General features: G+C 39.7%; 1 protein-coding gene across 1 annotated transcript in view; it reads right to left on the bottom strand.

The window, feature by feature from the left end:
• Positions 1–15,167, bottom strand: part of PREX2 (phosphatidylinositol-3,4,5-trisphosphate dependent Rac exchange factor 2) — a 284,172-nt gene that overhangs the window by 159,911 nt on the left and 109,094 nt on the right. Inside the window, exons 9-11 of the mRNA XM_065895649.1 lie at positions 12,056–12,205; positions 9,007–9,151; positions 4,984–5,084 (exon numbers count right to left, since the gene is read on the bottom strand). Coding sequence (XP_065751721.1) covers positions 4,984–5,084; positions 9,007–9,151; positions 12,056–12,205 — 396 coding nt within the window. The remainder of the gene's footprint in view (positions 1–4,983; positions 5,085–9,006; positions 9,152–12,055; positions 12,206–15,167) is intronic.

Below are 15,167 nucleotides of genomic sequence, written 5' to 3'. Positions count from 1 at the left end.
TAATTTAGGTACTTATATGTTTATATAATTTAATTTTAATAATAGCTGTGCTTAACTACAGGCTTGCAATTTTTTTAAACATTTAATCACCAGCTCTCTACAGCTTTGACCAGCCAACTTCAGCACACCACTGGCTATAATGAATGAGCTCTCTGAATTCCCACATAAGCACTTATAATGTAAATAATAAAGCCAGACAAGAAGAACATTATCAACATATCACAGAGAAAGCATATGCTGCCTCAGCCCAAGAATTCCCAGTACAGCAAGGCTTTGCCCCTGATGAAGTTCTCAACAATATCTGCAATGTGAATAATAGCATTAACAGTCAACTTTTTTTTTTTTGCTGGCTCTTTATAAAACAGATGGCTCATTCAACTTTATTTTAGGAATTCTATTTTCACTAAAATGCAGCTGGAACCACATACTAATGAAACTAGCCTGCCTGGCCCATATTTCTTCATTCTAATAAAATTATTAACGTGAAATTGCATAATATGTTCTCTTATCCTAGGCTTGGGAGAATCTCTATTAGTTAACTTTGGACACTAAAAAAAAAAAAAGGTTACTTCCAGCAACAAAAGTTCTGTATACCAAATCGAACATTACAACTGATCAGATCCTGGTAACAGTAACAGCACAGGCCACTAAAATCAAACTGTGACCAACAGGACTTTTAATACAGTGTACTCAGTGCTAAATTTCTCAGAAAAAGAGTTAAGCAGGTCATAAATATCATTGTTCAAAAAGATTTCAATTCTTTTAAGTGAAATAATAAACTGTTCTTGAATTTGAAATTTCAGAATAAATTTTAATACAGAATTTACTACTTTCTTTTCAAAATTGTATTATTGGAAAAGGTGGTGTCTGAGGAAGGGGAGGAAAGTTGATTAGGACTGAAATTCTGATATCCGTTCCAAAAAAAAAATCTTATGCTGTTGAATTTTTCTCTTTTAAGAGGAGGCAATTAAAATATTTTGAGACATATGTTAACAAAATAAGTAAGGGTGGTTCTCTCTGTGATTCCTTCCAGATCTTTCAGCATTCCTGAACTGAAAAGGTCAGACTCTAGAGTACTATGTTCATGAAGAGATTGAATAAATATTATTCCACCTCCACTTTGTACTAACTTAAAATTGACTTGAACGTGTCTGCCTAGCTACGCATGTCTTCAGGGAAAGTAACAACAGTTTTGTTATTGTAAAGTAAGTAAAATTCCACCCATAATAGTTGTCTTCAATTTTAAGAACCTAATTCATTAAGTAAACAAGCAACTCTTCCTCATACAATTGCTGGATCACCTGTGTTGAACGATGAAAGCAAGAGTGGATGGGTGACTTGAAAATAATCTTACAGCTCCTCTGAAAGGATGACCTCTCCTTGCACCCTGACCTTTCCAGCTTTGGGAATAAAGCTTCTCTAATATCCTGTTATCTGTTACAAGGTACCTCATAGTCAAAAAGGAAAATACTGTGACAAACTTAGCATAGCTCTTTCTAGAATATAGTTAAGTAATCCCATAGAAGTACAAAAACTTACATATCCATAATTTTTTAAACAATTTCATAGCAGCATCTATTGTTGATAGATAGCTTTAAACCATTTTTTTCTGTTATTTCTAATTCATAAAAGATTAAAGACTCAAATTAACAACAGAAGTCACAATAACCTCAACTGAAAACAGAAATGTTAAAAGTGATTTTTGTGACTATTATGGGCTGATATCATTGTAAAACATTAACAAATAAATATAATGATTACTCTGTCTTTCATATGATTTCATAGATCTTATACTGACCCAGGAGCTAAGCCTCAGGGGCAGAAATCGGGTAGTTTTTTACCAAATTGGTTTAGCTTTTGTTTTTCCCGCATATGCACGTACAGGACATTTCTAGGAGCCTCCTGCAGCCAAGGGTGACCACATATCTGAGTTGTGCCCACGGACATGTGCACAAAAGTGATGCACAATGGGAAGGGTACGAACCCATTTAAAAGAAACTCCACCCTCCCTTCAAGGTGACCTTTAGGAGCACTGTATTGAAGATGGAAGAACTTCTGTCAGGCACCAAAACTCTGCATGGAGCAGGGTGCCACCACCTCACCCTCCACCACTGACTGAACTGTACATGAGTGACAAATTAGCTTCTATAATGTAAGCCACTGTATTGGGGAGGTTTATTCGTTACAGCAGCTAGTGTTAACCGATACAGTTTTCCTTCTCAATAGTCCTTGCAGAAAATTAGTTCTCCCATCCTAGTAGATTTCTGTCTTGTCTGAAAGGAAATATTCCAGCAGCTGGATTTCTTGATGGACAAGGTAAAATGATAGGCTTAAAAACTATTAGACCGTAAGAAAAACAAGGTCGAGGGTTCATATTTACATACCTTCAAGTACCTAGCATAATATCTTACATGTAGAATGAAGGAAAGAATCAGTAAGGAAAGGAGTAAATAAAAGGTATCCCTAAACAGATTTTCCCTTCCTTGCTCTATTGGCAATACACAGGCCCTGGAAGTACACAGTCTGAATGGGAAAAGAATAATCACTTCTGAAGGTCAATGATTGTATACAAAACCTCTTTACATGCCACCTACTTCAGCTTTAATAGATTGCAGGATAAAACAAATACAGTCCACTCTTGTCCCAAATATATACTTGGTCATGGGGTTAGAAGAAGGGAAAGAGGAGCATAAAGAGGAAAGCCATCTAACTCAACATCTTTTCATTTTTACTTATAAGATACTGGATGACACTTCTTAGCATACTAGATGCTAAATGGTGTTTTAATGGCATTAATGAACCAAGTACAAAATCAAATACAATTTATCAACATTATCTGTTTGCTCAAAATATAATTATTCATTTATTCACTCACTCAGCAGATAATTTATTAAACACCTATATGTGCTGGGCATTCTAGGTGTTTGCTGTATATTAACACACAAGGCTCCTGTTCTCACGGTGCTTATATTTTGACTGCAGTCTAGAGTAGGGATGGGAGATAAAGAGAGAAATATTAAACAAAGAAACAAAACAACATGATAATTTCAGAGAGTGATAAGTAGTACATGAAGAAAATTTCAAAAATTTAAGAAGTAGTTTATTGGAATAACGGGACTGGGTAGGATTCTAAAAGGCAGAGTGTCATGGAAGATGAGTCGTAATACAGAGACTTCTGTCGTTTCATTCACTGCTGTGTCTCCAGCACCTAGAAAGGTCACTGGCATATACTAGGAATTAATAAGCAATTGTTGATTGAGAACAGCAAGAGCAAAGATCCTAAATGGGGAGTCATCTTGGAGTGTTCAAAGAAGAGACAGAAGGCCAGGGTGGCCCCAGCGTAACGAGTTAGGTACAGCACTATGTGATAACTCAGAGAGGAAGTCAGGGGCCCTATCATGTAGGGCCTTGTGGGCCATGGTAAGAGATTTAGGTAAGATGTCTGGACTTTTCTTTAAGTGTAATGAGAAGCTAGTAGATGCCTGTAAGCAGGAGAACGCCTGAATCTTACAAATGACTTAAAAGGTCTCTTCAGCCATTACCTGGAGAGTGTTCTATGGGGATGGAGGACAAATGTGGAAGCAAGGACAGAGAAGGTGGTGACTGGGAAGAAGGTGGAGACCCTGGAAGGGAGAGCGGTGGTCTAACTAGAGACCTGTTTGGTGGTAGGTGCCAGGGGATTCCTATCTGGGTAGATGGGGGTACATTATATTGGCAGCATCTACTGTGGTGGGGAAAAATTTGGAGGATTTAGTTTGTTTTCACCTCACTCTAATTTAGAAAAAACAATGAACATCAAAACACCATAGCCAAATATCCATATTTATTCACAGTTCCCTGTCTTTTTCTCCTCTCCCACATTTTGCATTAGAGATTCTTCAGGCTTTTTTTCTTAGTCCCATGATCACCGCTTTCTTGTTTTTTGTTTGTTTGTAGTCTCTTATAGATGTGCTAAGAACCTCATGCTCTCTTGAAGTGATTCCCAAATCTGACCCTCACGCTCTCTCTACCCCGAGTGTTACACCCACACATTCTCAACCTCTTGCCGAACGCTCCCCTGCAGATGTTTCATACCCAAGCCACCGCAAACCCTTCACCTTCCCCCCGATGCTCATCATCTTGAATTAACTATGTCTGTCATCCAGACAAAAAATCTCAGAATAATCTACCTCACCCCTCACTCTTCACCTCCTAAATCCAAATAGACGTCAAATATGCTATCTCAGCTTCTCCAGAATTTCTTGAATGGGTCCCTCTCATCATGCCATGGACACGGCCCTGGTCCTCTCCCTCCTGGGGAAGGAAGGGTCCCCATGGGCAGGGATCTCTGTAATCTCTAACCCTCCACTCATCTGTTATCTCCAAAATCAAGATCTGGTCACTCCTCTGTCTCCAGATGCCCATCACCTCCTCATGTCCCTCAGAAGAAGCCCCACATACACAGCCAGCAGGTTAAAATCTGCTGGGATCAGGTGTTTGCCTACCTTTCTCACCACACCCCTCATCCCAGCATATTCATCCGTGAAGGATACGGTCCTGCCACGTGAGACTCTGCGTTAGTTCTGAAGAGGCCACCGTGAACCTTCCCACTCCCGTGTCTGAGTGCTACTACTTCCTCAGGGTGGAATGTCCTTCTGTCTTCTGTCCTTGTCAGAGTTCCATTCATTCTACAATGCCCAGCACTAAGGCCAATTCCCTCACAAAGCATCCCAAATACTATAGTTAGAACTCGTCGTTCCTTCCTCTTCAGTCCCACGTCACTTACCTGGAATTCTGTGTTGGAACTGTCTGTTTCAAGTTAAATATATCACCATAAACCTATACTCCCTGAAACAATATTCTATATAGATGAGGCACTCAAAGATGTTGGAAAAAACATAAGCATCCTATAATGTGGAGAAGTTTTATAAACTAAACTGATCAATGCAATGAAGATACACGTAATTTGTGGATAAATAAATAGGCGATTAATAAAATAATTACCATGATGGATGATTCCATTTTCTAACAGTGCTTGTCCCAAGTGAACACCTTCCTCAGGCCTGTGAATCTCTCCAATTTCCAACAGCCATGACACAAATTCACTGCAACAGAAATCCAATGAAGTTAAATCATTAATTTTCTTCCCCCAGGAAGTCTATCCTTACCATGCATTTATCAAGCAGCTACGAAAGGAGTCTCAAAATATAAAGGAATGCTTGCAGTGTATTTCACATACATTGTTTTCACATATGCAAGGCCCACAGATATAAATTGGACCCTATTCTAGAAAACTCATGTCCATACATTCAGACTTACCTAAGCTATACTTAATAACTATTCAGCTTATTGAGACCTTTAGTAAACACAAAGGGAAAATTCTAAAGTAGCTTTAACTATAGGTTATTATGCATATAAAAGCAAATTTGGGACGAAAGAGAAAACAACAGATCCTAAAGACAGCTAAACGACAGAACTAGATAGAGTAATAATGACTTAATATAAGACATAAACTGTCTAAAAGTAGCTTTCCAGGCACAAAGAACCAGTGGGTTTGAAACTCCAAGAGGGCAGACAAAATTAAACTGCATGCCCTGTATGGTAGACAGACTTCTAAAGATGTTCTCCCACCCCCCTATCAGGAATCCTACCCCTTGGTTTGTCAATCAAATTCCAATCTAGGTAGCCCTGTGAATGGACTGGCATATGTAATTAAAATCCCATGTCAGTTGTCCTTAAAATATGGAAATTAACCACGTGGGCCTGACCTGATCAGTTGAGTCCTTTGAAGCAGCATTTTCTCAGGCTGGTGGCACAAGAGGAAGTGAGAACAAGTAAAAGCACAGGAAAGATTCAATGTGCCACTGCTGGCTTTGCAGCAAGAGGGGGGTCGTATACCAAGGAATATAGACAACCTCTAACGGAGAGCAGCCCTGGCCAATGGCCAGCATGGAGACGGGGGCCTCACGCTTACAACTACAAAAGATTAAGTTCTGCCAACAACCCGAATGTGCTGGAAAGTGGATTCTTCCTCAAACGCTCAAGATAAGGGCCCAGCCCCTGCTCTGCCAACACCATGATTTTGCCCTTGTGAGACCCTTAGCACGGAACCTGGTCTAACTCACCTAGACTTCTGACCTACAGAAATACAGGCTAATACATGGGCATTGTTTTTAAGTCACTAAATATATGGTAATTTGTTTTGCAGCAATAGAAGACTGATACACACCAAAAGACACAGAGAAGTCTGACTACCTTGTTTTCAAATTTTAAAATTACTTGGTAAATTCATTGTTATAGCTAAACTGTCATCCATAAGGAATACGCCAACACGAAACCAACCGTCAGAACTGTCTATCGCACACATCTGCCGTGGCTGAGAAAGGCCACTGAGGACCACAGCTCACATCTTTCAGCATTTCGGGAGAGGATGGGGGGCCCCAGCATCTCAGATAAGAGAAGGGATGTTTTATAACACTTAGGAGAGCTTCAGCTCAGTACTGATTTTTTTTTATGGCCACGTGGTATCATTAAGAGAACACTAAATACAGAGACTTATTACAATAAAATATTTAATCATGCTCATATTTAAAAAGCTAACATTCGAACTCTTACATTAACTAATGAATATATTTTAGAATGGCTTTATTTTTTGCACAGAGGCCAGAGAAGCAAAGCTATGGAAAGTGTCAGGAAATTACTTTTCCATTTATTTCAAAACTAAAAGCAACACATATGGTAAAGCCAAATAACCAAGGGATACAGAAATTCAAAACTGGATGTCTAGTCTACAATGCACATTTTAAGGCAGAAGAAGTTGTTAGAGTTCTTTATATGCTTCTATTAAATAAGAACCATCCAAAAGAAAGAAAATAAAAGTAAAGTAGAATATAGCATAGCGGTTAAGATCATGTACTTTGCAATAAAACAACCTGGATTCAAATCCTGTTTCTGTCTCTACCAGCTGCATGACGTTGGGTTAGTAAATTTAGCTCTCTAAGCCTCAGGTTTTTTCCTCAGTGACATAGAATTAATAAGACTATCAACCCCATAGTGCTGTCCTGGAGTTAAACATAATAGTGTGGGTAAAGGGTTAATAAAACCCCTTCTTCAATAAGGACAAATTTGACCCTGGGTTAGCTTTCTAGCTCTGCTTCCCTAGAAACCTGATGAAGGTCAGGTGTCAGCTGTGTAACTAGGCAGCGCTGCTTGTGGTAAAAATGGCTTCTGATGGCTCAACTCCATACTTATAAATATATGGTGAGAAGCCATAGCCTGGTATGACTCTCTTGTAAGTGGGCACGTGATCTGGGGACCCTGGAAGTTATGCCCATGAAGTTGTTACGAGAAAGAGCGTCTTCTCTGCAACGTGGGACTTAGAAACCAAGAGGGGCTCACAGCTGCTCTTTCCTTTGCACAAGAACCTTCACTTGGGGCACAGCCAACACAAGCAGCTCTAGCTTGCTGGCAGCTGTGTGTCCTGCTGGGAGCACCACCCCACTGAAGAAGAGGCCCCCTGCTGCCCTGAAAGCACTGGGTTTCCTGGCCTGTATTCTAACAGGGCTGGGATTGGTGTGGCCTGTGGTGAGCTTGTGTGCCTACATAACTAATTAAGAAGACATGCTAAAATATAATGAACACTGCTATAGAGTAAATCCTAAGAGTCAGCACAGGGAAAAAAATGTTTTTCTATTTCTTTAACTTTGTGTCTAAATGAGATAATGGATGTGGTAAACCTTTCATGACGTATGTAAGTCAAATCACTATGCTGTATGCCTTAAACTTATACAGTGCTGTATGTCAACTGTATCTCAATAAAACTGGAAGAAAAGAAAAATACCAAGACATTCTGGTAGGTATTACAGGTAAGCACTACAATCATTTCCATTGTTAGAGAGGAAAGAGAAATTTAACTCTCCCCAGTCTCTCAACTAGCCAGTGGCAGGACCAGATTTGAGTGGGGACAGTCTGATTGTGAAGTCTGGGCTATGAACTACCTCCCCAGTCTACTTTTATAGCGTTGACACTGGCATTTACTAGCTGTATGAACGTGGGCTAGTCACACTCCCCGATCACTAGTTTCTGAATCTTTAAAAACTATAAGGTTTTTTGGGCTTCCCTGGTGGCGCAGTGGTTGAGAGTCCACCTGCCGATGCAGGGGACACGGGTTCGTGCCCCGGTCCGGGAAGATCCCACATGCCGTGGAGCAGCTGGGCCGGTGAGCCATGGGCGCTGAGCCTGCGCGTCCGGAGCCTGTGCTCCGCCACGGGAGAGGCCACAACAGTGAGAGGCCCGCATACCACAAAAAATAAAAATTTTTTAAAAAATAAGGTTTTTAACTCCTAAGTATGTACTGGAGGATTGGAAATAATTATCGGAAGAAGCCAGCACAAAGGCTGCCCTAAGCAGAGCTACCTGAAGGCATCCCCCCCACCTGCTTAACCCACCAGGGACTCCCACTTGCAGCCGTGCAGTCGGCTACAGAAACCAAAGGACATACAATCAATCTGCTCTGGGCTGAACAACCAAGCGACCTCCTCGCCTGTTCCTGTGTGCCTGGCCCCTCGCGTGACCCACTTTTTCAGACTCTCCATCTATATCCTTTCATCCTTAGCCCAGCTGTCTAAATTCTGAATTAATTGGTAGTGTAGACTGTGTGCCCTTCAGTGTAACTGACTCTCAGGCCCTGTATTCATGTCCTTGCCGGACTCTGTCCCTACAGGCAAACCCGCCTGCCCTCCCGCCCCTGCCTGACCCCAGCCTCTGCTTCACCCCTGAAACACAGTATATCAGAAATTACTGAAGTCGTGGATGAATGGATGAATGCCTTAACTTTTCTGGTCAGGATTCCTGGCTCTATGTCCACTCCCTCATCCCACTATGGCCCAGGAAATGCTGATAGTAAAGAAAGATTCAAAAACACTTAGGAGAATATTTTTTAGAGAAAAATAAGTGACTAAAAAAAAGTTAACACACGAGATCATGAAAATATGAAAGAAATACATGCACCCGGACTACCAACCCTACCTTCCAAGAAAGCATTTGGGGAACGTAGTCAGTTTTCTTTTTCTGTCTTTGATCAGATTTCCTTGTTTGCACATCATTTTATAAAGTTTCTCACCCTGTTCAGAGATCATTACCCAGGTGTCTTGCTCCATTCCTAATTTTAAACCTATCGAAAACGAAACACAGGACAGGTAACTGAAAAAGTCTCTTCATTCGTTCATGTCTTCGTTAAACAAACATTCATTGTGTGTCTACCACGCGCTGGGGGCTGTGGATACAGAGCTCCTATGATAGGGCCCTGGTTGTCAAGAAGCTCATAGGGTACCAGGGAGACAGGGCAAGATGCCCAGGGCCATATGGCACCTTTGGGCAAACTGTGCCCCAGAGGCACACAGTTTGGCCAGCGGAGGAAGAACAGCTGTATCTCAGACACTACAGTTTGGCCAGCGGAGGAAGAACAGCTGTATCTCAGACGCTACCGAACCCCTTCTGTAGGACTAGATCAGCACAGCTGGACACGGTGGCCCTGGAGACAGCCTTAGAGGGAAAACGGTGCTACAGCAGAACATATTCAGAGAACTTCGCCTCTATCTGAGAAGCAATAGGAAAAGTTTCACAGAAGGGCTGTGTTTGAATGCAAAGGTATGAACAGGATTTCCAGAGACAGAAAGTATTCACGAGGGCCTCTGAGGGATGCAGCACGGAGCCCTGGGTTTCAGGTGACAGGACAGGAGGTGGATGGAGGGGTGAGCAGGGTCCATACTCAACTGCAGTCTCAGCGTATTTCATTCCTTCTCTACTGGGAGAACATCTACATGTTTTAAACCAGAGGGAGAGGGAAGGCAGAGTAATGAAGGAAAGGAAGTTCAAAGGACAGTGTAGGGAACAAACAAAGCGGGAGGGTTTAAAAAGAGGGAGACAATTAGGAGAGACCCGCCGAAGTTCAGGGAAGCTCAAGTCTCTGTAAACAATAGCAGGTTTGGAAGTTCAAGTGGAGTCCAAGGGTCAGCTGATTAAGTGGGCATGGAGCTCCAGAGAGATGACAAGGCTGGACATAAAGATTGAGAACCTGGCAGTGCAGAGTGGAAGTTAATCTGATGGGAAGAGACAACGCAGAGCAGGCAAGGAAGTTCAGAGGTGACCAGTGCCAAAGGGGAAATCCTGGGAACACTGACAATCAGCAAATGGGACTGATGAAGAACTGTGGCAGAAGAAGAAGAAATTCTTGGATTATTTTTAGTCTTCTAGCTACTAAATTCCTTACTAAAATTTTATTCTTTACTATGGAGAAGCCATTAACATTGGTCAGTAATAGTGAATAAGAGTAGAGCCTGTTGGGGCTTCCCTGGTGGTGCAGTGGTTGAGAGTCCGCCTGCCGATGCAGGGGACACGGGTTCGTGCCCCGGTCCGGGAAGATCCCACATGCCGCAGAGCGGCTGGGCCCGTGAACCATGGCCGCTAAGCCTGCGCGTCCGGAGCCTGTGCTCCGCAGCGGGAGAGGCCCGCGTACCACAAAAAAAAAAAAAAAAAAAAAAAAAAAAAAAAAAGAATAGAGCCTGTTAACATAAGCAGAGTTATAGAATGTGCTTTCTTTCTTCCTTTTTTTTTTTGGTCTTAAGGGTATTTATATGCATAGCCATTCTGGGAAGAGTAGTTAAGGTTCAACTTGATGAAAAATTCAATTTACCTTCTAAATGATTTGTTATGCTATTTGAATTAACTGCTAGATTTAACAAAACTTAAAGAGCCAATTATGCATTCATGATCTCTGTTTTAAATTTTTCTGTCTGGTTCTTCATCTAAGATCAATCAAAGGAGTAAGTATTTTTAAATGTTTTGGAGATACTTATAAAAAGGTATGCTATGCATATTTTAATCAAGGTAGAAACTCTCTACACCCTTCATGGGGAAATACCTAAAGATGGAGGAAGCAACTCTTTGTGTTCCAAAATGTTGTCACCAGTGAGGTATTTTATATCTAGATCTCTGAGAAAAGGAATAAACACTGTCACGTTTCTCATCAATTATTTGGTAAAGAAAATAGTAGTTATACAAGCATTTCTATTTCCTAGCTGAATTACAGAAATACGAGTACTTGCAGATAAACGTCATACAACTGAGTATCACCAGACCAAATACTGTTTGCAAACCTTGATAAAAACGTGAAGTGAATTTGAGCTAGGCCTCCTTGTGTGAACAAGCTCCTTACTGAGTTACATTACATTCTGTGGCATTGTAACGATATTAAAAAGTTAATATTCATCCAAATTGCCTTATTTTATAATTAGAATACCAAAATATGTGGCCTAGGAATTTTCAGTGTACTGTTAAATATAGAGGGAGCAATTGTTGCAGGCCCCACAGCACTGCATTGTATTATTAAAGCATGTTTCTTAAAGGAAAACTCTATAATGATGCTTTAGAAATGGCAAGAATAAAGTGCAAAGAAAACGGAACAAATTTTAAAGCAGGTGAAACTATTTGCTGTAAATTGAATGTCTGTGTGCCCCCAAATTCCGTATGTTGAATCCTAATGCCCAATGTGATGGCATTAGGAGGTAGGGTCTTTGGGGATTAGCTCATGAGGGTGGAGTCCTCATGAATGGGACTAGTGCCCTTATTCAGGAGACCCCAGAGAGCTTTCATCCCTTCTGCTAGGTGAGGACACAGTGAGAAGATGGCCATCCATGAACCAGGAAACAGCCCTCACTGGATACTGAATTTTGGCCTTCCCAGCCTCCAGAACTGTGATAAATGAATTTCTGTTGTTTATAAGCCACCCAGTCTAGGGTAATCTGTTACAGTAGCCTCAGTAGACTAAGACATTATTTAAAAGACACCACTAGCCACAATATAATTATTTTGCTAACTATATAATGTTTTCTTTTACTTTATTTCAGTAACAACATTGGAAGTATTCAAGAAGTATCTTAGCCTGGGCTTACATCACATAGTTAATCTAAGTGAACATCAGACACCATCTACTTTCTCATAACTTTTGCCCATTTTCTGCTTTCTTGTTAAATTGGAACCTTCACAAAGTATAATAATGCCCAATTCATACACCCACCTTTCCGCCGTTCTCTTTCTTTCAAAATAGCTTCAAACCATTCATGTTTCTCTTCAGGTGTTTTTGCCATACACACAAACCATTTATTTTTGGCTGTGTTATGTATCTTCCACCCATTAACAACAATGTGTCCACTGCTGTGGAAGTCAGCTGAAAATTAATAGGTAAAGGTGAATGAACAGATATAACATATATTCGAGTAATGCACTCATTCAAAAAAGGTCCAAAACCACGGAATTCTTCAAAATACCTTTGCTTTATATATGTGTATTGAAGACCATACAAATTTTAAAACTTGAAGAAACATTTATATATTAAATGCAGTCAGAACATTTCTAACTCACAACATTAACATATTACAGGAAATTAACCACCCAAACTCATTAACATTCCTTTCCTCAATGTCCAAAAATATTGTTCAAGTTCCTAAAGCAATAAAACTTTTTTTTAAGATTTTTTTTAATGTGGACCATTTCAAAAGTCCACATAAAAAGAATTTATTGAATTTTTTACAATACTGCTTCTGCTTTATGAAAGAAAAAATTCTTCTTTGAGTGTGAATTCACATTTAATTGTCTTTTTCTAGATCTCCCCATAATTTTGGCTAAACTGACATCCTGGATTTGAAAATGTCATCAGCAAACCCTTTCTGGCAGCTCCCTACCTAACGGCAGGCAGAGGATAGACATTGATTATGACCAGCCTTTACTGGCATGAAAGTCTGCAACGCAAAGATTTCAAGACAGAAACACATACAACAAACGCCTGACTCAGCATCTGCCTCAATTAAAGTGACATCTTCCATTGTCTCCCCCGAGAGACACTAAGAAGCTACGGTGGATTATAGGAGGTAAGCCACAGAACATAAAAGGTCGTGGCACTACACCTGCTGTTTGTTTCTTTTGATCTATTTTATTTGCTAAGTTCTGAGTAGAGGAAGAAATGGTTTGGTACTCATTCTCCCAAAATCTGGTTCTCATAGTCTTTTAGCTCCAAAATCACCATAAATTATCTGTGAACAAACAGAATGTTCCAAAAATGCATTATCGAATGATTCTGTCTAGGTGGGGGAGAGGGCTACTTTAAAAATTCCAGGTTACATTTGAGCCAGGATAGGATTATATTATATATATCATGTATTAGTTAGATATTCTTCTAGCCATAATCTCATGAATACTCAATAACAATTTCTGTTAATACAGAGATTTAACCTGACAGAGGATTTTCCCTTTTAAAGAAATTACCATCTGTTTTTAAAAGGAATTTTTGTACTTTTCTTCTTACCTTTACATATTTAATTCATATTCACAATGCACACAAAATAGCAGAACCTAATAATACACGTGAGATAGGCATCATTGGAATTAGTAAGGTAATAAAAATTATTATTGTAGTTCCTAATTAGGCCACCATCCCTCCTTAATATCTATAAAAATAACCAACTGAGAATTTATTATAAATTGCTGGAAAAAAAGAACAAATTATACGTGTTTCCACACCTCCCTCCCACAAGCTGTCACCTTACAAGGCCAGTATCACAAACAAGAACAAGCTCTTCAGATTCTCTCCCCTCTTCGAAAACCAGGCAAAGATTGCTAAGTGAACCGTAGCACTGCAGCTTAAAAGATCCCACATTCCCACTAGCGTTATTACCCCTTTACCCATACCCTAGACAAAGAAAACCACAAGAGCCACCTGCAGCCTGCAGTAATAAGACATCAGACTTACTTTAAAATGAGCATAATGTATTCCGCCCACAGAACATTAGGGGAACTCAAGTTCAAGTGCCAAACTCACCAGAGTGATGCTTCTGACCTTGTAGAGTATGTGCCCTGGGCAAGCCACCTCTGTAACCTTCCTTTCCTCCTGGGATTACTTGAGCCTGGCACTGCCCTGTTCACACCCCGCTGACTTTTCCTCCAATATTTTTCATTAGCAGCCATTTCTCAGCTCAAAAGCCTTTGGTAGCTCACCACTGAATCAAGTCAACACATGTAGGTTTGCTTTAGAGATTCTCCCTAGACTGACTCCACCCTACTAGCCAACTCCATTTCCCACTACGTTCCAGTGTGTTCCCACCACTCTTCTTGTCTGCTGCTTTCCTTCTTGTCCTGAGAATATTCATGTGTCCCCCAGGCCAAGGCTCTCAAAGAACATTTTTCTAGCATCCAAAATAACATATGACATTGTTTATGGGTAAAAAAATGTTTCTAATTTTTCCTTTTAAAACTCTAAAAAGTAGCTTCTCCATTGACCTTTTTAAATTCCCAAAACACTGCCTCAAATTAATAACACTGAAAATTTAAGTGTATCAGAAAACAGCTATTATATTCTCGGTACTCTTTTCAACATTGTAAAGTTATGCCACTTTTTAATTAAGAATGTATTAAATCCAGCTTATGAAACAATACTAGTTGTTAAGGTAACTATGGTTTATCTGTTTAATTGACTGTTATGCAACAATAAAAACTATGTTTATGTGGTGACAAGACATGAAGATAAAGAGGACTATCATTAAGATAATGCTTTTATTTAAATGGAAAAGGATACAATATAAAGTTCATGTTTCAAGTATTTTTTTACCTATGCACCAAAGGAAAATTGAAGACATTTAAAAAATTTTTTCTCATTTATTTATCTTTGGTTGATAAGATTATCTACTACTTTTCACCTATTTTTCTGCAAATTCCAATTTTTTTAATAAGCAAAATTTAGTTTTATAAAAACAATGCATTCAGTATCTTAAATACATTCAAATATTTATATTAAAAATGACAGCTGAACCTTGTCTTTGAAATATCTTTTCAAGAACACCTTAAGAATAAAGAATTTCCATCTTATCCAATTCAAATTTGACTACTGTATTGCAATCTATGGTTTGTCCAACACTGCATTACAGACCACATTTTCTAGAGGTCAAACATTCTCGCCCTCTGTCCAACCACACAAATAAACTAGTAGTCAGGACAGAATACAAATGATCTGGTGCTACTTTTTGAATGGCTTTCCAAGCCTGTACCATGAAAAGTAATTCTAGGAGGTTCAATGCTTTCCTATGATAGCTCTTAAGCTGGACAATTTTAATAGCATCACGATCAAACAAATATGTACA

Source organism: Phocoena phocoena, chromosome 17, assembly GCF_963924675.1.
Source record: "Phocoena phocoena chromosome 17, mPhoPho1.1, whole genome shotgun sequence".
Lineage (NCBI taxonomy): Eukaryota > Metazoa > Chordata > Mammalia > Artiodactyla > Phocoenidae > Phocoena > Phocoena phocoena.
The sequence above is the reverse complement of the archived record's forward strand: the minus strand, read 5'-3'. Positions and strand labels throughout refer to the sequence as shown.